We start from the raw sequence: 25,796 nt of genomic DNA, 5'->3' as shown, positions 1-25,796 counted from the left end.
AGAAATCTCCACAGGTTCACGATTGTTTGGTGAAGAAATTTCTCGTAATCTCAACCCCATATCCTGAGTTGGTGACCCCCTACTTCTAGACACAGATTAGATGACTGAATGGCTTCTTCTTTTGATCCATCATTCAGTGAATCTCTGATTTCAATGAAGTAAATTGGAATTCAAAGGAATAGATGATAGAAGCGTAGAAAATGGGAGTAGGATTAGGCTATTCAGCTCTTTGAGACTGTTCCTCCATTCAATATGATCAATGTTGATCACACAACTCAGTAACCTATTGCCACTTTCTCACCATAACCTTGATCCCTCTAGCCCTCAGAACTATATATAACTCCTTCTTGAAAATATTCAGTGTTTTGGCCTCAAATAATTTGTGTGGCAGAGAATTTCACAGGCTTACCACTCTCTGGGTGAAAAGATGTCTCCTCATCTCAGTCTTAAATGGCCTACCCCATGTCCTTAAACTGTGACCCCTGGTCTGGATTCTACCAGTCATCAGGATATTCCTTCCTGCATTTGACCTTGTTTAATCCTGTTAGAATTTTATAGATTTCCATGCAATTCCCCATCATTCTTCTAAATTCCAGTGAATATAGTCCTCATCTGATCTTTCTTCACATGTCAGCCCTGCCACCCCAGGAACAGCCTCTATTTTTGCATGTGATCTTTCTATATGCCGATGAATTGTTTGAAACAGACAAACCTTCTGCACATCCCACTGCTGTTGTGATTCCAGTCTGTTCCCTCTGCAATTCTGCAATATTACTTGTTCATTATTGACATCAATGCAAAATTGCAACATGGCACCAAACCGGATTTCTCTTATATTATTATATTCAAAATGCTGTATGAGAAAGAACATGATCACGTTTGTTAACAGAGATTTCACTGCATTTAACAGAGATTCATTTTAATTGTATGTAACTGACAGTGAAATAAGTCAGGGTGATACTCATGCACTAAAGTAAAACTTTGATTGAAGTAAGTATTACATTAAAGAAACTGTATAATTAATTGATTCTTCTTTATAAACTGCAAATCTTAATTGTCCTATTTTAAACCAAACAAAATGCATAAGTTTCAACTGCTTGACAGAGAATTAAACAATAAATAGCTGACAGATTTACCTAAGTGAAAGTTTACATTTAGATTATTTGCCTTAATTAACAAATTTCCTTACACCGAAGAAATCAACAACTGTTTAACTCCATTAAGCAAGCCAAATTTCACCTTGCTTTTGATACCCAATAGTTAATGGATAGCAGATCCAATTTGACCCAATATTTAAAACACAGCAGCAAGATGCTATTAATTGCTTGTACAAAGTAGTAGCATGTTTTATATGTAGCAGTCATATATACATGAAGCATTATGTATGTAGACATTACCTGATTCCCATGGCCACTGCATTGAGTAAGTGTTACAGGATATCCACTTGTACTCCATTTGGTCTCATAACTTGCACAATAGCCTGTGCCGACATTATAGAGCTGGAAGCAAAAAGCAAGTACACAGAATGAGGATATTTCTAATTAGTTAGCAAGTTTTGAGAAGATTTGTAGATCAGGTTGAGGTTCTGGATGTAGATTTGCTCACAGAGCTGCAAGGTTCATTTTCAGGCGTTTCATCACGATACTAGGCAATATCGTCAGTGAGCCTCCATATGAAGCACTGGTGGTATAGCCCACTTTCTATTTATATGTTTCAGATTCCTTTGGTTGGTGATGCCATTTCCTGTGGTGACATCATTTCCTTTGGTGATGTCACTTCCATTTTTTTTCTCGGGGATGGTAAATGGGATCCAAGTCAATGAGATTGCTGATAGAGTCCCGGTTGGAAAGCCATGCTTCTAGGAATTCTCATGCATGTCTCTGTTTGACTTGTCCTAGGATAGATGTCCCAATCCAAGTGTTGTCCTTCCGCATCCACATGTAAGGATACTAGTGAGAGTAGATTATACCATTTTGTGGCTAGTTGATGTTCATGTATCCTGGTGGCTATTTTTCTGTTGTTTGTCCAATGTCATGTTTGTTACAGTTCTTCCAAGGTATTTTGTAAATGACATCAATTTTTCTTGTTGTCTATATAGGGTATTTCAAGTTTATTAGCTGCTGTTTTAGTGTGTTGATGGGTTTGTGGGCTACCATGATGTCAAGAGGTCTGAGTAGTCTGGCAGTCATTATTGAGATGTCCTTGATGCAGGGGAGAGTGGTTCAGCTTTCTGGATGTATTTTGTCTGCTTTTTGGGGTTTGTTGCTCAGAAATCGGCGGACTGTGTTCATTGGGTACCCCTTCTTTTTGAATACACTGTACAAGTGATTTTCCTCTGCTCTGCGTAGTTCCTCTGTGCTGCAGTATGTGGTGGCTTGTTAAAATAATGTTCTAATGCAGCTTTGTTTGTAGATATTGGGATGAAAGAACAGGAAATGACATCATCATAGGAAATGATGTCACCATGGGAAAGTGACATCACAAACCCAAGGAAACGCAAACATACAAATAGAAAGCGGGCTGCACCACCAGTGCTTCATTCAGAGGCTCACTGAAGATGTTATCTAGTATGGTGACAAAATGTCTGAAAATGAAACTTTCAGCTCAGCGAGCAAACCTACATCCATTTCTGATTAATATTTTTCCTTCATTTTTGCTCCATGTTATACTTCATGTTACATTTAAATAGGATAACTTAGCAGCAAACTTAGTGAAATGATTAATTAAATATTCAGCAGGGTATATTTATTTTCTCATAAAATAACTGCATGTTAAATTCAGAAAGCAATCAATTTTCTTCCATGGGTGTAACATTTAATATGCCTGTGAGGTAAAAATAAAGGTCCAATAAAGCATATTGCAATAAATTGTTATTGAAAATATTTTTATTTTTGTGCAAATATTTTTATTGTAGATTTCCAATGTCTGTTGTATCTTGTTTGTATCACCTTAAAAATGGTCTGTTTTTAACAATACTAAATCTTTAATTGAGTAAAACAAAGTAGACAGTTTTATTTAACTGAAACTCATCATTTAGGAAACTAAGAATATCAAGAATTAGAACAGAAAGTTTGATAAAATACCAAAAACCTTTGCCTTGCTGCTCCAAAATATCCAGATTTGTCTTCAGGCAGGTAGAGCTCTGGGTATATGTTCGTCAAAAACCAATGAAAATGCTTACAGCTTAGTCTCTTTCGCAGTTGCAGTCGTTCCATACAGTCAGGAACCGCAATCTACCAAAAGAGGAAAAAAGATATATCGGAATTTGACTGAACTGCTTCAAGTTGAATATTAAAACGTTCTATTATATGGTGCCTATTCTGTGATGCATACCTGGCTTTTTTTTAGTATTTAACTCAAGAAACACATCAAGGAATATTTACTTTTCATCAAGCAAAGACCTTTACTAAGTAGTTAAAGTTGAAAGATTTCTTTCAGAAAATTCTACTGTGGTATACACTGCTGGAACAATATGTGACAGACACCTGGCACAGAATTTTATCATCATGACAGGGTCTTACCTACTGGTTGGAAAACCAGCAGGAGTCCCATGTCACCTCCATGCGATAGGCTCGACAGAATTAAGCATTCATCAGACATTTAACAGGGCAGGATCAGGCTTTTCCCAAGACCCTGGGAGCGGAATTCTGATGCTGGAAAATGCATAATATTGACAATTCTATTAAAATCCAGTTTAAGTATTACATTTGATTAGATTCCCTACAGTGTGGAAACAGGCCCTTTGGCCCAACCAGTCCACACAGACCCTCTGAAGAGTAACCCACCCAGACCCATCTCCCATGGTACAAATGAACCTAACATTATGGGCAATTGTACCATGGCCAATTCTCCTGGCCTGCACATCTTTGGACTGTGGGAGGAAACCAGAGGAAACCCACGCAGACACAGAGAGATTGTGCAAACTCCACAGAGACAATCACCCGATTGGGGCTGGAATTGAACCTGGGACCCTAGTGCTGTGTGGCAGCAGTGCTAACCACTGAGCCACCATGCCGCTCAATTTGAGCTAGTCTAAGTAGCTCAGTTATATTTTAGCAATTATATGCAGTTTAAAAATGGGGGATCAGCTTTAAACATTCAAAACATTTAGTTTAATAGATGTCCATGTGACTATTATTATATGAATTGTTTGATTATTTCATCACAGTTTTTTTATATGGAGATGGGCATGAAATCAAAACACACACTTTCCAGAAACTAAAGTAGGATTCTTTAAAATCGGGGTAAATCTGAATAAGAGTAATCTGAATAGTTCTTACATTGCTTGGGGGAGAGGGTGGGATTGGGGGAAATTAGTTAGCATAGTTGGTTGGATGGGGGTTGGTTTGCGTTACAGAGTGACATATGAGGCACCGTAACCCTCAGGTTAAACAATTACCAGTCATCTCTCTCTAAAGAGAGCACTGTTCTATGGTGTAGTAGGACTATGGCACCATTATTTTTTTACATTACACAGATGCTACACGTTGACAGACAATAAATTTCCTTTATAAAACAATATTCACCATAATTCAGAGTTAACAGCAAAAAATGTGTGTGAAATGTAAAATTGTATCATCACTTCAGCGTACCTTATTATACACATCCCACATTTATTTCAAAAAATTAATGTTTCATTGAGGGGAATTTGATACATGTACTTGAGCATTCTTACGATAACATTAGTAACTTTTGAGTATTTAAAGTATTTATAGTCCCTTATATGTGGCATTATCAATTGGAAACACAATAAACAAATTAAAATACACTAAAAGATTTAATTAAGTTATTTACAACCTGTGAGATGAAGGTACAATAGTCTCTTCTACTTAACAACAAAGGATCTTTATCTCCACATGTTATATGTTCAGGAGAATCGAAAAGTAAGTATCTGCCTCTAACTAAAATCAGCAAAAATGTGCATTTCTATTTTATCTTTAGTAGAATTTTAAAATCCAACATATTTCATAGAAATGTAACCTAAGTTTGTGTGCAAATCAAAAAAGAAAATATTAAGTGTCATTGGTGTCATGACTTTGGTTAAAGAGGTAGGTTTTAAGGGGGATTTGAACAGAGTGAGGTAGAAAAGTAATTTTGAAAAGAATTCACAAGCACAAGATGAATAAGTTGAAGTCACTCTATTTAAAAATGAGAATACCAATGAAATCTTTAAAATGATGGAAAGAAAAATTTGATAAAAGCAAATATATTAAAGACAGTAAGATCTTCATACTTTTAAAAAAATCTTTGAGTCTCTATTCAGTATTCATCAGGCTTTTAGCTGAAGCTCAATGCCTGATTCATTTTCATTGTCTGACTGAAAGTTCTAATTTCACAGTTTCTGCACTGGATTTTGTTTTTTCTTTCTTTGAAATGAATTAATACTCATTGAAATACTCACTTATTAGTGAATAAAATGTGACTATTTTCTTTAGAAGACATATATTTATACCGTTTTAATGTGAGGAAATTGAAAAACGATGTTAAAGCTCTAGAAAAAGCAAGGCCAGGAATCTAGGCGCTGTGTGGAGTAATTTCTAAAATCAAGTTGCACACTCTCGGGAAATATTCAATCACCTGTACTTTAAAGTGAACAACACAAACATTACTCCCTGACCTTACTGAGCAGAAATGAAGGCATGTCTTGCTTGTAGAAAATCTTCTTGAAGGAATCCAGCCAAACCTCTGCTACACGGACTTTGTTTTTTACCACAATCTCTTCATATGGTGGGGAATATGGAGCATTTTTCCTGTACACATGACCAACTCTGGAGCAGGGCAGAACTTCTACTGAACCACCACAGAGCCAGACCTGTTAGAACAAGTACCATTGAAAATAAACATGAAACTGCTGGATCAGAAAGAGTTGGGGAATTTTTGTTGAAACTTAATTTTTGTTGAAACTTAATTTTTGTTGAAACTTAATCCATTTACATTATATTCCAAAACACAGCAATTGGATCCACATAAATTCCATTAAGATTGTATCAATTCAGCATCATTAGTATGCCCAACCAAAAGAAAGCTGCAAAACATGTTTCAGAGTGTTTAGCAGAACCTTTTAGTTTGGAAGCCACGTGATGGAAAATAAAAAAAATATTACTAGCCCTTTAGAGATTACCTAGTGTAATCTGAAATTATACCGATACTTAGAAACTACGTTCACAATGTAACTACTGGTCCTGAGTTCTGACACTCATTGACCAAGGTGAGCTTTAGGTCAGACAAAAGAGAGCAAGACCTTGTGCTTTACTGATTAATACATTCCCTAATCCAATTACCTCTACCTCTTGTGTTGCTGCTGTGCTTATACTCCAATAAGTCATAATGATTTTCCTTGAGTGCACCCTGAGATGTAACTTATCTTTGGAGCAGGGTGGTGAAGAAGCCTAACAGTATGTTGACCTTCACTGTGAGAGGATTTGAGTACAGGAACAGGCATGTCTTGCTGCAACTGTACAGGCTTTGGTGAGATCACACCTGGAGTATTCTGTCTAGCTATCTGAGGAAGGATGTTCTATCTAGGGAGGGAGTGCAACAAACATCTAGTAGATTGATTCCTGGGATGGCAGGTCTGATATATGAAGAGTGATTGGATCAGCTAGGACTACATTCACTGGAGTTTAGAAGAATAAGGGGAGATTACATAGAAACCTATATAATTCTAATAGGACTAGACAGGGTAAACATAGAAAGGATGTTCCCAATGGTGGGGAAGTCCAGAACCAGAGTCCTAGTTTAAGGATATAGGATAAATCATTTAGAACCGATACAAGGAGAAGCTTCTTCATGCTGAAGGTCGTGGGCCTGTGGATTTTGCTGCCACGGAAAATGATTGTGACCATAACATTAAATATTTTCAAGGAGGAGTTAGTGTGGTTCCTGTGGGTTAAAGGGATGAAAAGGTTTGAGGAGAAAGCAGGAACCAGGTGGTGAGTTAAATTATCAGCCATGATCATGTTGAAAAGTGTAGCAGTCTCAATGAGCCAAATGGTCTGTTCCTGCTTTTTAAAAAAATGTTTCTATGTTTGTTGTAGCATAAAATGGGCATTCGCAAACTGAAGGCCCATTCTATTTGTACTTCTTCTTTTGTATCAGGCTACTGATTACCTGTTTGCACTAGACCAATCAAGGCAGATCTCACTGTTTTTCACATAAAATTTGGATCCTTTCCTTTCACCAGAGCAAGCAGAACATAACCTCTGCTAGTAAAGGTCAGCTAGAATGCTCAGTGACCATAATTGGTGTTATTTCCCAGTGGGGCTAATTTTAATTCTAGAACATACAGTAACAGCTCAGCTGAAATAGTTAAGGTAGCACTGAACAGGTTCTCCTTGATCTTAATGGCCCAGTACCACATCACATGATACAGAAACAACAACACCTTACATTTTTACAGCACCTTTAACATATTCCTAGAAGCATTATAAAGTGTACTATGACAGCAATCCACATCAGTCGACCAAATGCCTGGCCAAAGAGGTAGGTTTTTAAGAAGACACTTAAAAGAGGAGAGTAAGGTAAAGAGATAAAGAGAGGGAATTCCACAGTACTGAATGTTCAGTCACTAATGATGCAGCAATTAAAATTGGGGATGCATCAGAAGCCAGAATTAGAAGAGTGCAGGATACTGTGAAGAGTTCTGCAGCTCATTGAGAACACAGAGATAGAGAGTGACAGAGTAAAAACAGACAAAAGGGATTAATCAACATTAGGACAGAATGGTGGCTCAGTAGTTAGCACTGCTGCCTCACAGCACCAGGGACCCAGGTTCAATCCCAATCTCGGGCAACTGTCAGTGTGGAGTTTGCGTGTTCTCTGTGTGGGTTTCTTCCCAGAGTCCAAAATTGTGCAGGCTAGGTCAATTGACCAGGCTAAATTGCTTATAGTCTTAGATGCATTTGTGAGAAGGAAATGAGTCAGGGTGGATTGCTATTTGGAGGGTTCATGTGGACTTGTTGGGCCACACTGTAGGGAATCTAATGTTACAAATAGGTGATCTTAGGGACCAAATGCATATGAAGTTGGAAGCCCATCTTGGGATCAGTTGTGGCTCCAAGGTTGTGAACAAGCTGTTTTAATCTTAGATCGTTGCTGTAGAGATAGATAGAGCTGACACAGCTAAGGAACAGAATTTGGACCATGGCTAAAAGCAATAGCTTCAATCTTCCCTGCATCCCAGTAGCCCACCACGACCTTCCCAAAGGGAACTAGGGATAGGAAATAAATGCTGGCCCAGCCAGTGACACCCGTGTCTCACACAGTGAATAATTTAAAAAGTTAGAGAGAATTTCTGCTTACCCAGTATGAGGGTCAGACACTAATCTAGTAATTTAGCAGCAGTGGACAATTAGAGATAGGTAGTGATGGGATAGAGCTGGATATTATCAATATACATGTGAAAACTAATACTTTGTTCTCTTAGGTAACAGTTGGGTGGGGTTTTGTTCAGAACAAGTATTCTATTGGCTCTATTGCAGAGTCTACTGAGTTGGATGAGGCTGAGTGGGACTGCCTGTTCTCAGCTGCTATAAGTTCTGTCTCATTGGGCAATACAGAAACAAGATGAGCTATTCATAGGTCACTCTCTGGTATCAAGTCAATAATGAGATTGCGGATAGACAAAAATGAGTTGTTATAATGAATTTAAAACAGGCAAAAGGGATTAATCATATTCCCATGTTTCACCTCTTGAAAATGCAGGAAGTAGATAAAGAGTTCATCATGAATAGAGTCATTATTATACATAATTGAAGTGCTGAAAGAATCTGCTGAGTGGAAAAAAGGAACCAAAGGGCTGATAATTGAATTTACAGCTCCACAGGCCTTTATCGCTGTTTAAAATTCATGCCAGCTTCCTTTCACCTTACTTCATTTCACCATATCAACATGTTTACCGTTCCATTATCCCTTAAGTTTTTAACAATTTTCCCTTAAATGTAGCTTGGTGCTCAACCACTCTATGTGGTACGTGAGTTCCAGACTTTTAACATTCTGAGCTAGGAGGTAACTTCTCAATAGTTTAATGAATTCATTACAGATTATTTTAGATATATTTTACAGCAATTTAGTTTTGGACTCTATTCTAACATATTGAACTTCTTAGAAATATAAGAGTATGTATTGGGTTGTCTCTCAGTCATCTCTTTTCCTGAGAAAAGAACCCCATGTTTATGCCTTCTGACACTTGCTGGCAATGCATTACTGTAATGGTCTTAAAAGGGTAGCTTTCTGATAAGGGCAGAATATGTACAGGAAATATCACATGATAGTTGCAACTAACTTTGCCTGTACAATACCATTAGGCCCAAAGTAGCTATTTTCTACATATCTATTAATATGTCCATCTATACTGCCGGGAACCATTTTATGCCCTTTTTAACATGAACATACCTGATGTCTTCTAATAAGTTTCACTACAAAATTTTCCAAATCAACTTCCATTATGTACAAGAATAGTATGTGCCTGCAATTTTTTCTCTATGTCTTTACACTTGAGGACTTGGAAAATTCACGCTGTCAGTTTCAAACAAAAAAAAAGCCCTATGTGTTTCATATCTGCAGAAATATGACAAATCCCTCTGAAATTCCTAAAATGTATAATTGAAAAGAAAACAAAGCTCTATCTTGCATTTAAATGTGAATTGAGAAACATGAAAATGCAATGACCAGGATGAGAAAGCACATCACAAAGTGAACAAAAAGCATTTGTTTATACGAGATGAAAAGCTGACTGCACTCTTGTAACATGTTTGAATAGATTCATTGTGAGAATGGGAGGTTTCCTTATGTAATAACTAGAATCAATCATTAATATTCAGTTCAGCCACTACAAGAGAACTTTCAAGGAAGCAACTTATTTCTTGAGTATATATGGCACCACTTTACATCATAATAGTGAGTGCAATGCTTTCTAGTTATTATCGGTAGCAGCACTGACCAGATCACATAATGTGGTTATAACTATGAGGCATTGAAGCTTACAGGCAGACGTATCTGTCTGAGGACCTAAAAATCCATAGATTTGTTTCCTGAGGAACGGAATCATCTGAAATAATGTAGAATGAACCACCTTACCAGAAATTGTGTGGGATCATGACACTCTCACAGCTGACATAAGCAGGCAAGGTACAACTTAAGCAATTGCATTATAATTAAATCTGCCTCAGTTCAACCAACCCCTGCTCAGAACTGAATCATGAAAGAAACCAGAAATTGTATTGAATGTGATGCCAAACCATTTGTCTCACTGATTCTAATGAACTTAGGTAAAGTATCAATAAAATCCACTAAAGGAGAATTCTCTTTTTACAACAAATGCCAAATATTTTGTTCTATTTTAGCTTCATCAAAAAACTGAACCATGAGCCCATCACAGCCTGGATTGTTTCACTCTCAATTCACAATGTACATAGTTTAGTTAATAAACCAGCCTAATTTGCGAGGGTTATTTTTCTATTATCACCACATTTTCTCCACTTTTCTCTTCTGGCTCCATGTCATAAACCTCTAAACTTGACAAAATAATCTTTCCCTAACTATTCAATGGAAACCCTTCAGAATGTTAAAATTCTCTACTAAAACCTCTGAGGCACCCACTTATTTTTGAGCACTTTTATAATTAGAGTAACATTGCTGAATAGAATCACAGAATTATTATGGCGCAGAAGCAGGCCATTCAGCCCATTGTGCCCATACCAGTTCTTTTCCCTAATGTCTATCTCCTACCCTTCTCCCACATCCCACACACCACTTCTATCCAAATAACCACCCAATGCCTTCTTGAATGGTTCAATTGAACTGGCATCCATCACATTTCCATGCAGGACATTTCATACCTTAACTACTTGCTATGTGAAAAGGTTTTGTTTTCTCACATGCTTGCTTTATTTGCACATTATTTTAATCCATGCCCTCTCATTCTTTTTGTTTTATGAGCAGGAACAACTTCTTCCTTATACTGTATTCAGCCTTCTCATGATTTTGAAAGCCTATACCAAATCTCCTCTCAGCCTTTTTCTCTCTGAACAGAGCAGTCCCATCTTCTTCAATTTATCCTTATAATTGTAGTGTCTCATCCCGGGACCATTCCTGTAAATTGTATCTGCACTCTGTCAAATGCATTCATATCTTTCCTATGATGTGACGTCTATAATGATACACAATACTCCAGCTGAGGTCTAACAAATATCTTGCACAAGTTCAACATCACCAACTTGCTTTTGTACTCTATGCCCTGATATAAAAAAAAGGGAATACTGGCTTGATTAATTGCTTTTTCCACCTGCCCTGCCATTTTCAAAGATCTATGCACACATATACTAGATCCCTCTACTCCTGCACTCCCTTTAAGATTGTATCTCCTATTTATATTGTCTTTCAATGTTCTTTGGACCAAAATGCATGACCTCACACTTCTCCGCACAGAACCTCATCTGCCACTTATCCATTCACTCCAGCAACTTGTCAATGTCGTTTTGACAAGGGAACAGATTTTGATTTTATGCAATACTGTTAGCTTATGGTAACAAATTTGCTTTTAGTTTCATTACTTAGTTTAGTACATGTCCCCTGACATGTATTTCCATTTAAATCAATTGGACTATCAGAAGAGATGCAAAACCCACCGTTTTCTTTTGCTATAAGAAAACGGCAAAATGACAAGAGGAAATAATTTAATGACAGTAAAATGTATTAGGACTCCATTGGGATTAATTGAAGTAGAAAATTCCCAATGCAATCACTGAGGTCACAACATATTTTAAATTAAAATTAACCAGCAAAAGGCGATGTGATTGAATCCATATCAGTGGATCTGCTCCTGGAAATCAGTCCTATCTCCACTGAGGAAATTCAGATCTGTCATTTATTACTTCCAGGTGTTCAATTTGCTTAGATTTCCAACTGTGATTGAACAGATCCTTATAGTACGCCACTAGTAACTGAACTAGATGCTGAACATTTCCCATTAGCCACCATCCTTTGTCTTCTTTCAGCCAATTTCTGATCCAAACCACGATATCACCCTCAATTCCATGCCTCCGTATTTTGTGCAATAGCCTATCATGGGGAACCTTATCAAACACCTTACTGAATCCATATACACTACAGCAATTGCTTTACCCTCATTCACCTGTTTGCTCACTTTCTCAAAGAACTTAATAAGGTTTGTGAGGCACAACCTACCCTTCAGAAAACCATGTTGACCATCCCTAATCAACTTATTCCTTTCTAGATGATTATAAATCCTATCTCTTATAACCCTTTCTAACACTTTACTCACAAAGTAAGGATCACTGGTCTATAATTACCAGGGTTATCTCTACTCCTCTTCTTGAACAAGGGAACAACATTTGCTCGTCTCCAGTCTTCTAGCACTATTCTTGTAGACAACGGCAACATAAAGATCAAAACCAAAGGATCTGCAATTTCCTCCCTGGCTTCCCAGAGAATCTTAGGATAAATTCCATCCTGCCCAGGAAACTTATGTATTTTCACACTTTCAAGAATTGCTAACACCTCCTCCTCGTGAACCTCAATCCTGTCTAGTCTAGTAGCCTGTATCTCAGTATTCTCCTCGCTAACATTATCTTTTTCGACTGAGAATACTGATGAAAAATATTCATTTAGCACTTCCCATACCTCCTCTGATTCCACGTACAACCTCCCACAACTATCCTTGATGGGCCTTAATCTTACTCTAGTCATTCTTTCATTCCTGAAGTACCTATAGAAAGCCTTAGTGTTGTCCTTGTTCCTATCTGTCAACATCTTCTCATGTCCCCTCCTGGCTCTTCTTAGTTCTTTCTTTAGGTCTTTCCTGGTTAACTTGTAATTCTCAGGCACCCTAACTGAGCGTTCACTTCTCATCCTAACATAAGCCTTCTTCATCTCTTGATAAGAGCTTCGACATGTCTCATAAACCACGGCTCCCCTGATTGACAACTTTCTGCCTGATAGGTACATACGTATCAAGGACACGTCGTAGCTGTTCCTTGAATAAGCTCCACATTTCACTTGTACCCATTCCTTGCAGTTTTCTTCCCCATCCTATGCATCCTAAATCTTGCTTAATCACATCATAACTGCCTTTCCCCCAAGGTATAACTCTTGCCTTGAAAGGTATATGCCTATTCTTTTCTATCGCTGAAATAAACATAACCAAATTGTTGTCACTATCACCAAAGCGCTCATCTAACTCCAAGTCTAACACCTAGCCGGGTTCATTACCCAGTACCAAATCCATTGTTGTCTTGCCTCTTGTTGGCCTGTCTATATACTGTTTCAGGAAATCCTCCTACACACACTGGACAATATTTGGAAAGTTAAAGCCCCCGTAACAACTAATCTGTCACTCTCACCCCAATCAGGAATCATCTTTGCCATCCTTTCCTCTACATCTCTGAAAATATTCAGAGGTCTATAGAAAACTCCCAACCTCTCCTTTTCTGTTTCTAACCTCAGCCCATAACACCTCAGTAGGTGAGTCCTCAATTGTCCTTTCTGCCACCATAATACTGTCCTTGATTAACAATGCCACACCTTTCCTCACCCTTTTTACTATCTTCTCTGTTCTTACTGAACTGAGCAGTTTAAGGAATGAATAATGTGAAGGGAAGTGAAAGAATAAAATGAATGGAAATGGCAGGGAGAAAAGAAAAGGATTCAATTGGAAACTATGCTTTGGTGAAGAATGGAGAGAAACTTGGAGGAAAGAGAACCTACAGTAGCTGAGAGAACTCAATATTTCTCTTACTGGACCTATTCTTCCATCCAGAGCCAGGTCCCAGCAGGTTGTCCTGCTCAGGTTAATATGACATAATCAAAGTCTAAAAAACTGATATTTATGGAGGATTATGCAACTTGGTGTGTGTCCTTGCCATCTGCAATTTAAAATTTTGATGAAAGAAAACTGGGCAATTCCCAAACCCCATTTTAACTCCTGCTCTTTCACGGCCTGGTCTCTCCTTGTCAGGGTCTTAAAATGGCTGTCCTTGCCTTTGTATGGTGACCTTGTGAGACTGCATGTGGATAAGGAAGGGGCTGGTGGATGCAATGGTAGCAACCAAGGACAATTCATTGAGGGGTAACAGATGTAGATCTGTGGATTTAATCAGGAAATGATTGCTGGAGGTGCTCTGGTTACGAGTGAGAGCTCGATATTAAAAATGTCAGCTAACTAAGCTACATGTTGCTTGTTGATGATTGAAATCTGAGGAATATCCTTGTGTTACTTGCTGTTGTAGTCAATCCTCCATATCCTTTTGTTTCAGTGTATGTGAGTCATTACCTATCACATGAAAATACCAAGGAAAAGTACAATTTCTTTTCAACATGAAGTCTTTTAGAATTCCAGTGTTATATTGTCATTCATAGAACAATGTGTTTAGGACTAAACATCAGATCGCCTCAGATTTGAGGTTTTAACCTTACCCGGAGAGACAGTTCCACATTTTCTGTTCCCCACATCAACATTCCAGGATCATAGGCACCAACATTTTGGAAATAATGCCGATTCATTGCTAGCACTCCTCCAGATACAGCTGGACTCCTGAAACAAGGGCAATTAACAAGTGGATTTGAGATAAATAATGATTGGGAATAGCAGAAACCACCAAAAATGACTTTTCTGTACATTCTTCAGAGGAATATTTTCAACCTATAGAACACTGCTGCCAATATGACTCTTCATCATCTACTTTCACCAGTAAACTACGGACAAAGCAACCAGATTCGGAGCAACTCTCCTTTTACTCTGTCTTATTAATTTGCCTCAGTCCCAGTTTAACAGTATCCTATTGCACCAGAAAACGTTTTTACATCCTGAAGCATAAAGAGAAGGTAGCTTAGAACTGTGAATTCAGAAGATGCTTAACAGAGACAACCTGCACTATTGCAGCTGTTGGGATAAGCTTATTTTTGATACACTTACTAGTGCTGTCAGGATTATGATTCCTCAGTTATGCGAGAAACTTTCCATAAATTCCAAGTAAGTGAATTTAGTATGTGCCACTCATAATCAGGCACACTTTACATTGAGGAGACCAAACACAATCCGGGTGACTGCTTCATGGAATATCTGTATTCTGTCTACAAACAGGATCCCAAACATCCTGTTGCTTTTCAGTTTAATTCTTCTCCTGATCCCAGTCTGATTTTCCTTCGTCTGCTAAAGTTGTTCCAATAGAATTCACCACAAACTTGAGGAATAGCACCCTACCATTTACTTGGGCATTTTACAACATTCTGCATTCAATTTTGAGTATAATACTTCTACATTTCAAGTTTTAGCTCCTTTTGTTTTGCTTCTCTTTGCCAATCTCTCACAGTTCTGATGAAATGTCACTGACCTGAAAATGTACCTGTGCTCCTACCTCAACGGATAATGACAGACTTGCTGAGTATTTTAAGCATTTTCTGATTTCTGACAGATAACCTAATTTTATTTTGTGTCGAAATGTGTGGCCTGGAAAAGTGCAGCAGATCAGGTAGCATCCAAAGAGCACAAGGATTGATGTTTCGGGCATAAGCCCTTCATCAGGAATGTTGGGAGGGGAAAGGGGTTGAAAGATAAATAGGAGGGTAGGGGTGGGGATGGGGAGAAGATTACTGAGAAGATGATAGATAGATGCAAGTGGGGGGGGCGATAGTGAAGGTGGGAAGAAAGATGGACAGGTAGGATAGTTCCAAAGGGTGGTGCCAAGTTGGAGGGTCGGATCTGGGATGAGGTAGGGGGAGGAGAGATAAGGAAACTGGTGAAATCGTCATTGATGCTGTGAAGTTGGAAGGTCCCAAGGTAGAAGATGAGGTGTTCGTCCTCTAGGCGTTTGGTGGATAGGACTTAGTGGTGGAGGAGGCCCAGGACTTGCAGGGGTGGGGGGAGGGGGGAGTTGAAGTGGTTGGCCAAGGGCAGTAGGGTTTGGAGCATGTACACTGAGATGTTCCATGAAACATTCCCTGAGTTGGCGTCCAATGTCCCCATTGTAGAGGAGGCCACATCAAGAGCAATGGACACAGTAGATGAGATGCTTGGATGTGCAGGAACATCTCTGCCAGATGTGGAAGGATCCTTTGGGGCCTTTGGACTGAGGTGAGGGGGAATGTATGGGAGCTTGGGAGTTTTAATCTCACACCTCTTGCGGCTGCAAGGAGGGTGTCAAGAGTGGAGCGTGGGGGCATAAAACTAATGAGGGAGTCACGGAGGGAATCTTTGCTATGGAATGCTGATGGGGTGAGGAGGGAAATATATCTCTGGTGGTGGGGTCTGATTGTAGGTGGCAGAAATGGCAGAGGATAATGAGCTGTATCCAGAGATTGGTGAGGTGGAAGGTGAGGACCCCGGATTGGGAGGTTTTGGCAGGGGGGAGGTGGGGTGTGGTTTAACCTTGTTACAATTAGAAGGATGGGGTTCAAGGGAAGAAAGTGGAGAGGAAGTGGAGGAGATGCATTGGAAGGTATTGTTGACCATGTGGGAGGGCTAATTGCTGACCTTGAAATACAAGGCCATCTATGATGTCCTGGAGTGGGGTTTATCCTCCTGGAGCATATACAGTGGAGGAATTGGGAGTAAGGAACAGTGCTTTTTTTAGGAGGGGGTGGGTGGGAGTCAGTGAGTTTGAAATAGATGTCCATGTTGAGTCGGTCACCAGAAATGGAGATGGAGGTGGAGAGGTCCAGGAAGGACAGGGAGGTGTCTGAGATAGTCCAGATGAACTTCAGCTCAGGGTGACAGGTGTTCATGAAGTTGATGAACTGTTCAACCTCCTCATTGGAGCATGGGGTGGTGCCGATATAGTAATCAAGGTAGCAGAGGAAAAGGTGGGGAATGGTACCTGTGTAACTCTGGAAGATGGACTTTGCCACATATCCGACAAACAGGCAAGCATGCCAGGGACTCATGCGGGTGCCTATGGCTACCCCTTTGATCTGAAGGAAGTGGTAGGATTGAAAGGAAAAGTTGTTGAAGGTGAGGATGAGTTTTCAAAGAAGTTGTTGAGGGTGTAAACTCCTTTCCATTTAGAACAACTGATATTGGTTTAAATAAAATCATAGTTTTAACATTATTGCAATCAAGCAGACATAGAGGAGAGTCAACAAAAGGATTTGGAAAAGTAATGAGGATGTCTGTGCAAGATGTCGAGGGTCTCCTTTATTCTGCACTAAGCTGTGCATAGCCGAGAGTATGGAAATCAAGGAGAGGTATGGATGCTGACAGCCACTCCATTTGCCCTTGCTTCTGAATTCCATGACACCCTCTCCCTGAATCCCATGTTGCAAGACACCCCACCAACTTGACATTGCTACTCTACCCTAGAAATCTTGGGAGAAGTGGGGCAAGTGGTAGGTCCATTATTCTCAAATATCTCTGTTGGATTCTAGGAGAAGTGTGGCTTTGATGAAATGACACTTTACCTTCAATGTTTGCATCCTTCAGAAATGTAAATGATACATTTGTTATGTTTGAGTCCACAGCTGTATATAAAAGTTTCGATTTTTCTTTATTCACTTGTTGAAATTGGGCATCGCTGGATTGCCAACATTTATTGCCGCACCCTTGAAGCCCTTGAGAAGAGGGTACTGAGCTGTGTCTTGAACTGCTGCAGTTCATGTGCTGTAGGTTAGCCTTAGAGAGAGAATTCCAGCATTTTGACCTAGCAACAGTGAAGGAGTTGCGATATATTTCCCAGTCTGGAAGGTGTGTTCACATTTATCTGCTCCCCATGTTCTTCTATGGAAGTGGTTTGGAATGTGCTTTCTCAGAATCTTTGGTGAATTTCTGCAGTGCAACTTGTAGATAATACAATGCTGCTCCTGAATATAGGTGGTGGAGGAAGTGGCTGTTTGTGGATGTGGTACCAATCAAGTTGGCTGCTTTGTCCAGTTTCGTGTCAAACCCCTTGTGCATTGTTGGAGCCGCAAGGCAAGTGAGACGTTTATCATCACACTCCTGACCTGTGTCTCATGGATGGTGGACAGGCTGTGAGGAGTAAGGAGGGGAGCTACCCACTGCAGTATTTCTAGCCTCAGACCTATTCTTGTGGCCACTATGTTTATTACGTAAATGCAGTTGAGCTTCTGGCCAATGGCAACCTCCAGGATTTTGATAGTGGGGAGGTTTCAGTGGTGATCATACCATTGAATGTTAAGCAGCAGTGGTTAGATTGTTGCTATTCGAAATGGTCATTGCCTGGCATTTTGTGTGGCATGAATGTTACTTGCTATTTATCAGCCCAAGCCTGGATATTGTCAGCACCTTGTTCCATTTGATCATGGACTGTTTCAGTACTCGAGAAGTTACCAGAGGTGCTGAATATTGTACAATCATCAGTGAATACCCCATTTCTGACCTTATGATGGAGGGAAGGTCAGTGATGAAGCAGCTGAGGCTGGTTTGGCCTAGGACACTACCCAGAGGAACTCCTACAGAGATGTTTTTGAGCTGAGATGACTGATCTTCCACCTTTTTATGGGCTCGGTATGATTTCAATCAGTGGACTTTATCCCAATTCCCATTGTTTTCAGTATTGCTAGGGCTCCTTGATGCCACACTCAGTTGAATGCAGCCTTGGTTTCAAGGGTTGTCACTCTCACCTCCCCTCTGGAGTTCAGCTCTTTTATCCACATTTGAAATATTGTTAATACCAATGATAACATTGTTATGCTGACAGCTTCCATTACTTTACTGATGATCAAGAATAAACTAATAGTGCAGTAATTGGCCAGTTTGGATGTGGCTTTTCACGTACAAGAGACTTTCCCACATTGTTTAGCAGATATTAGTATTGTAACTACAACGGAAGAGCTCGGCTGAGGAAATGCAATGAGCTCCTCCGATGCTCAAATTCACTTTTGAAATGCAACTATCAATTGAGCTCCTTTTCTATTATGTCCCAGTTAAGAAATCTGTCAGGGGTTCTCCATTGTTTTCTGCTGGAAACCCATCTTCACTGGACACTACCCAGATTGAGATTCCTACAGTTCCATATACCATGAGATTGGCTTTATCAGCAACATTGTACATAGGCCCGAGTTATTCATTCACTACCCAAATGTGCTTCTGAAATAGGCACATCAGAACCATCCTGTAGGATGATGGTTACTTTAAACTGATCATTTCTCACTAACTCAGAAAAGGCATTAAGGTAATCAATCTTTGGATATAAAAGGTGATCAGTCTGCCTCACTGTGCCTTTCCAGGCTACTCCATCTCAAAAGTTTGAGCAATAGGTGAAAGTAGTTGTTCGATGCGGCTAGTATGTAAAAACATGAGTGGTGTTCACCACTAAAAGGGAAGCCGTCAAAGAGACATTCTGCCCATGAGATAATTGACTAAAGTGGTATTTGAATTTTAGTGCCAGTGTGGTGTCAAATACGCAGGCTATACATCCAAAGACTGACAGACCTTATCAAATTCCATATCCCTCAACTGGCTTACAACAAGCAAGGAACTAACTGCACCCAACCAGCTCACTCTTGTAAAATGCACAACACCAAAGTGTCCAACATTTGATGTGATTCTGCAATTGGAAAACATTTGCTGGATAACTCAAGTGTGTGAAGAAATATTCTGACAACCAATTTAGGATTGTTAGCTGGGTTTGCAGTGTGGTGAACTTAATTGCACAAATAAAAATGCACTGCACCTGTTCCAACTCAAAACAGGTGATAGCCATTCACTAGGTCATTTCTCAGTCTAATTCCTTGACCAATCAGAGTCAAACTATTTGGTTTAAAATTTAGCAGAGCCTGGCAGTTTACTATCAATTATCATTAAATGATGCATTCTCGATAGTGTCTTCTCTAAAAATTACTCCAATCAATTGGCATTCCTCGCTCATGCAAAATAAATGTTGGTTTTCCCTTTTGTTGGTAGTTTTGCAAAACGTATTGATGAATGCAAGATTGTTGAAGCTTCAACAATGTGTATTTTTTTTCTAGCAATACTTATGTTCTATACTACCTAATGGCAAATTTAAAGCACTTAATTTTTATACTTCTATATGCATTTTTATGTATCTCCTTTGCTTTTTAGTTGTACTAAGTATAATTGACTATGCCTAAATACTTCCTTCCATCTAGTTTTTATCTTATCGGGTTGAAAAATGATCAGACAGTTAAGCAGATACTTGTCATATCACATACTGTACAGGTATTGTGGGAGATGTCCGCCATTTCTGTTCGTATTCTGGTATTGGTTCCCAATGAAAGTCCAGCTTCCAGTTGAAAACTCCTCGCTGAGGATCAACAGAGTGATAATATTGAAATGTCTTCCAATCAATACCATCGATTACAGGTGAAACCACACGAGTTCTGTAATGGAAAATAAAGGATTATGAAGCTTATGTTCACTTCCTTTGTGAAATATTTGATTTGACAGGAAGTGATGTTAACTGTCCCTCCATAGATTTAATTGCATTGCATTCTGGTTGCATTTTCTTCAAGTTAAAAAAATTACAAATGCAAATTTTTAAAGTTTTCTAGTACTTTAAATAAGTTAATTTGTGATCCAGTCAGTCAGTCCTTACTGAGAATACCTTCATCAGTAACACTTCAACCAACCCTTGAGCACCAGTTAAAAACATCTCCATTACATTTTTAGTTTTCTAAATTTAGTATTCTCAAAAATTTTTAAAAAAGGCTGAAACTTCTGCTGAGATAGCAACAACAAAACTGTTAGTCCAGTAGTGCATCATTAAACTATGTAATTGCTTACACATTAAACAGGAGAATGAAGGATATGGAAATCGATCTGTTCTCTGTTATCCATTTAGCTTTGCAATTCTGAGTGATTGATCAATTAAATGCCTCAAGGTATCCTTTGAACCAATATTTTTAATTGCCCTGAGTAGGAAACGAGGGACACATGACTGTCATAATGTAACAACTTTGGCTTTAGATGGTTTTGTGTGGGATATGTACATATTCGAGAGAAATCCAGGGTTATTGGGGATAGATACGAATGTGGATTCAAAACACAAACAAATCAGCCATGCTTTCATTAAATGGCAAAGCAGACTTGAGGGCAAAATTCTGCAACTATTTCATATGTTTGTATTGAACATTTCTCTCTACTCTAAAACTCATTGTATTGGGATGTCTCCAATAAAAGACAGCTGAAGTTTAAATTTGAAATTGATAATGAATAAAAAGATAAAACCAGTAAGATAGAATCCAACATAGTCAACAGTTAAGCTGTTCTCATCTGTTTACCCTTTTGCCATTGATTGAGATAGCAATGTAAAAAAAACACAAATGAGAAACTTAAGGGGTTTTAAAATACTAAATTGCACTTCTAAATATTTCACATTATATTGGTTTTCATATGTGCATCATCATTACTTGTTGACGTTAGTGTAATCAGATCTAAATATACTGGCATGCCTCATACTTAGTACATATTGCTGGTCATGGGGAGTTAGAGACATTTCCCTTAATGAGCACTTTTTATTGAATGTTCATTTTAATGTCCAGTCTTTCATTCACCACGCTGTGGCAATTTGCAGGCTCAGCCTGGCCTTTTCCTCTGTGTATTAGAAAAGAGATTAAACAGGATCACTCACAGCCGGGATAAAAGAAATAATGTACTTGAACTCAAAAAGTTCTGTAAGGATGCTACCAGACAAAATCCTGAGATGGATCTAGGTTTTGATAACTATTGGCACTGCCCATTAGGCTTCTCATTTCTTGATGTGACTGACTATTCCGATTAACATCGACATTCCCTGGCCTCATCCCCCAACTCCCATCACCACATCCATGACGTTAGGCCTTCCATCCTCCAGTGCTTATGTCCCTGAGCCACATTCTGTACTCCCCTGGATTCTTCTTTGACTCTTCCATGAACACAACCCCTCTCCATGCTAATCACCATCCCCCACAATCCCTCCTGTGGCTCAAAGAGGGACTATGTAGTCTGTTAATCTTCTGCTCCCCTCCCTGGTGGTATACAGTGGAACAAGGAGAACAACTGACCTCACAAAATTGCATAGAGTTGAATCATGCACAAACAAATGCCAAACAGGTACCACAATATTCTCATGTGTTGTTGACTTTATCTTGAATATTGGATGAAGTTATAAAAGTTTTACACAAATGAGTATTCATTACACACAAACTTATTACAAGTATGAAGACACCACAGGCTGATATGAGGCTCCAAATGCTGCTAACTAGCTGCTGACTTCATCTCTGGATCTCAAACTGAAGTTTGCAACCCACCCTGATTAAATCATCCAGCATGCCACTTTTCAAGCTTTCTGCGGTTCCATAAAATCCTCCCAAGGAGTTTTTATTATACTTTCCCCTTTGGTGGCCTTTTTCAAGCAACGAAATCCTTTTTGTTAATGCTTTTAGATGAAAAAAAATAGTATTGGCATTTTTGTGCACATTGAGAGGTTTATTTTTCTATTTGAATATGTTATTGCTATGCATTTGCTTGAAAACAAATTTCATTTCTTCAAAATAAAAGGAAAATTGCAGTACATTATCTAAAAATTTATTTTTAATTTTTGGAACATTGTAGTACCCTTGAATAAAATAGGATAATTAGAGAAAATTATAAGTTACAGATGATTGCAGCATTAAATCTTCAGAGATAAATTTATGAAATTGCACATGGTGATATAAATGGTAATTATAAGCACAAAGGTCAGCAGGCTCCACCAGCTTTTTTCTGGAATAATTTTCATGTTAAGACGCTTTGTTCTGGGAGTCTGAATTTAAAGAAAGAAATATTTGAATGGAATGAGATTACTTCAGAACTTAACAACACATATGCAGATTTATATTTAATTGTTGATTGTTTTCAATGCAGCCAACATCTTGAAGGTCATCACACTCACAGATATTCTGAAAGTCAACATATATACGACACAGTATACATACAAGTCTTTAAGTCAAAGTCTTAGTGCAAAAGCAACTCTCACTGATAAAGCAATTTTATGCTCATAATTCAATGTTAAAACATAATAGAAATTACTGCACTGAAGGAGGTCATTTCCCTAACTTTTTCCCACATCCTTGCCTGTCCAGCATGTATCCACATAATTTTAAAAAAAGGATAATCTAGGAGTAGTGTATCTTTCATAGGAAGCTGCTCAATGTATCTCTCACAGAAAGCTGCTCTGTCAGCAACTGACATCGGCGCATGTGTAGGGTGGCACAAAGGCTAGCGCTGACATTGAATGAACAAGGGAAAACTGTGAATTATTGTGATCTGGAATATACCTGGAAGAGTGGTAGATTGAATAGTATCTTTTCAGAGGGAGTTAGTTAAACATGTGAAGTGAAAAATATTGCTGCATTGAGGGAACAGCAAGAAAGTAGGATTAATTGAATAGCATGACCGAAAAGCCAGTGCAGAGAGAATGGGCCAAAGGCCTCTTTGAGTGCAATATCATTCTATGATTCTATGGCGATACTGCAGCATATCAAAGCAGAAACTATCACTACAGACTGAAAGTTAAAGAACCTTCAAAAAGAAATATTGCAAATTTATTTCTTGCCAGCTAGGATAGATTATAGTTAGATTTAAGAGATACATCCTTTCGTGCACTTAAAGACTGAACTATGCTGTGTTGGTGGTAGGAGTTAGCTGGAGATGAACAAATGGCAGAGTCAGTAACTGCCTTCCTGATGATCCATAATGTAGTAACAGTGTTTGTCAGGATATTTTGGGTAGATCACTGTTACCAAATCTTCATGGTGCTAATGATCTAGGCTATTCATACCATGTGAAGGAAGATGGCATGTGACGTCTTAGGCAGAACTGGCTCAATATTAATAAACAGTAAATACGTTTACATATTACTTAATAGTTACTTATGTTATATTTAAGATACATGATTGTCTCTTGAGAAAATCAGGTTCAGCACAAGAGTATGTTCACATTACAGCTACAAAAGCATTCTCACAGCATTTTGTTAACATGTACAGAACTCTAACAACTCTAAGTAGCTCCCTTGGGAACAGTCTTTCACATACCTTGATGGGCAGAGCTTATCTCATGGTGCTAGTTAACCCTTTCAGATCATAATTATTGCCTTCTACAACAAGATAAACACAAATGATAGGCAGCAAATAGAAGTCTGCATATAGTACCATCTAACAGCCTTGGAAACTCTTTGTTCTTGCTCGCTCTCCACTATTGTCCCCAAATTAATCACACGGCTGCAACGTGTCTGTATAAAAGCAAAATAACTCAGTTAAAAATCACACAACACCAAGTTATAGTTTAACAGGTTTATTTGGAAGCACTAGCTTTTGGAGTGTGCTCCTTCTCCAAAGCAAAATAATTCAGTTACTGTTTTGGTTGCTGAAATGTGAACTCTAAGTCAATCATCTGGACTCACCTTAAATGGACAAATTGTAACTGCTCTGCATATGTATTCTCTGAAGACTGCAACACATCAGACACTGTAATAAGTAGATTCCCTGCATGAACAGGTATACATCATTTACCAACTGATCATTTGGTTTAAAAGATAGCAAAAGATAGCAAATTGGTTATTGGACTTAGGAATTTTAATAATTTAGGGAGGGTAAGAGCCAAACTTAAATGTTATTTTAAGAGAATTGGTTTGATGAATCAAAAAGCCTTTTCTCATCCTGCACTTATCCAGTTGACACATACATCTCTTTCCACTGTACATGAATAATTTTTTCTCAGCTTGTCTAATTTGACTTCTCAGCCAGTTATGTAGAAAATGGTCTGTGCTCTATAAACTGGTTTGATCAATCTACAGCCTCTGCAGAGTTTTTCAGCATCAGTTGTAAATGATCCAGTTGATGCTGTCAAAGTATTGGTGTCCAAGATTTAAAATGTGGAAATGACCAGCCTAGTATCATTGCCTGCAATTGTTATTAGGTAATCATATTCAAAATTAGCAATTGTGTAGCTAGGAGCTGCAACTTTAGAAATTACTGAGTTTGTGTGGTTCCTTCTTGCCTACTGAATTCCTCAAAATGACAACAGACAATTTCTCAAAATGACAATAGATAATTTCTCAAAATGACGCAGCAAAGTGCTGGTGAGGAGAGGTCTGGAGGCTGGTGCAGAGTGGGACAGTTGTTGATCAATCTAATAATGTATATTGAGTCTGGTTATTAAATGATCTCCTTGGGAACAGTGACCAGAGGCTGACGTGGAATTGTTTGTCCTGTTCAGGAATTTGAATAATTAAGGTAGGGAAAGAGCCAAATATAAATGGTGAACCATGGCAACCAATTTCACGTGTCCCTCTGAAAAAGGAAAATTCTATCAAGTTTCTCTCGCATTTCATGTTCTGAAAGCTCAGAAATCATTGAGGCCTAATTGGCTAGTTCCCCAAATTGTGAAGATCCTGAATTTTCCATTGTGCCTAAAATGAATTTTACCGATATATATAAATGTTTAATATGTTTAGGCCAAAAGTTACTCTTACCATTCTTTCTTTCAGTTCATTAAATTCGAATCAAATACATGAAAATGGTCACCTAAGGCCTGTTATAAAATCCTAGTCATCAAAATAATTCACATCAGCACCTTCCATTTCATTGTATTGTGATAGGCCCTTTGATGGGGTGCTTGTAAATTCAGACAGTAAATTCAGTTCAACCTTGGAATCTGTATATGCATAAAAATGTATCTGAACCTTTGATTCTGAAGACCTAATTTAGTGTAATTTAGTTTATAATTGGTAGATTACAGAAAAGCAAAATCTGGAGTTTATATTCTGTACTTGTGAGCATCTTGCAGGTTTATTTTCAAAGGTTCCATTGGTGGAACAGCTTAATTAAAAAATGGATTAAACTGGATT

The 25,796-nt window shown here is 38.5% G+C and overlaps 1 protein-coding gene across 1 annotated transcript in view; it reads right to left on the bottom strand.

Annotated features, from left to right (window-relative positions):
- LOC132816080 (polypeptide N-acetylgalactosaminyltransferase 15-like) overlaps positions 1-25,796 on the bottom strand; it is a 69,665-nt gene that overhangs the window by 3,052 nt on the left and 40,817 nt on the right. Inside the window, exons 4-9 of the mRNA XM_060825509.1 lie at positions 20,143-20,310; positions 14,434-14,551; positions 5,618-5,812; positions 3,084-3,233; positions 1,398-1,499; positions 713-853 (exon numbers count right to left, since the gene is read on the bottom strand). Coding sequence (XP_060681492.1) covers positions 713-853; positions 1,398-1,499; positions 3,084-3,233; positions 5,618-5,812; positions 14,434-14,551; positions 20,143-20,310 — 874 coding nt within the window. The remainder of the gene's footprint in view (positions 1-712; positions 854-1,397; positions 1,500-3,083; positions 3,234-5,617; positions 5,813-14,433; positions 14,552-20,142; positions 20,311-25,796) is intronic.

This window comes from Hemiscyllium ocellatum, chromosome 5 (assembly GCF_020745735.1).
Source record: "Hemiscyllium ocellatum isolate sHemOce1 chromosome 5, sHemOce1.pat.X.cur, whole genome shotgun sequence".
Classification (NCBI taxonomy): Eukaryota; Metazoa; Chordata; class Chondrichthyes; order Orectolobiformes; family Hemiscylliidae; genus Hemiscyllium; species Hemiscyllium ocellatum.
This window is presented reverse-complemented; position numbering and strand designations above follow the sequence as displayed.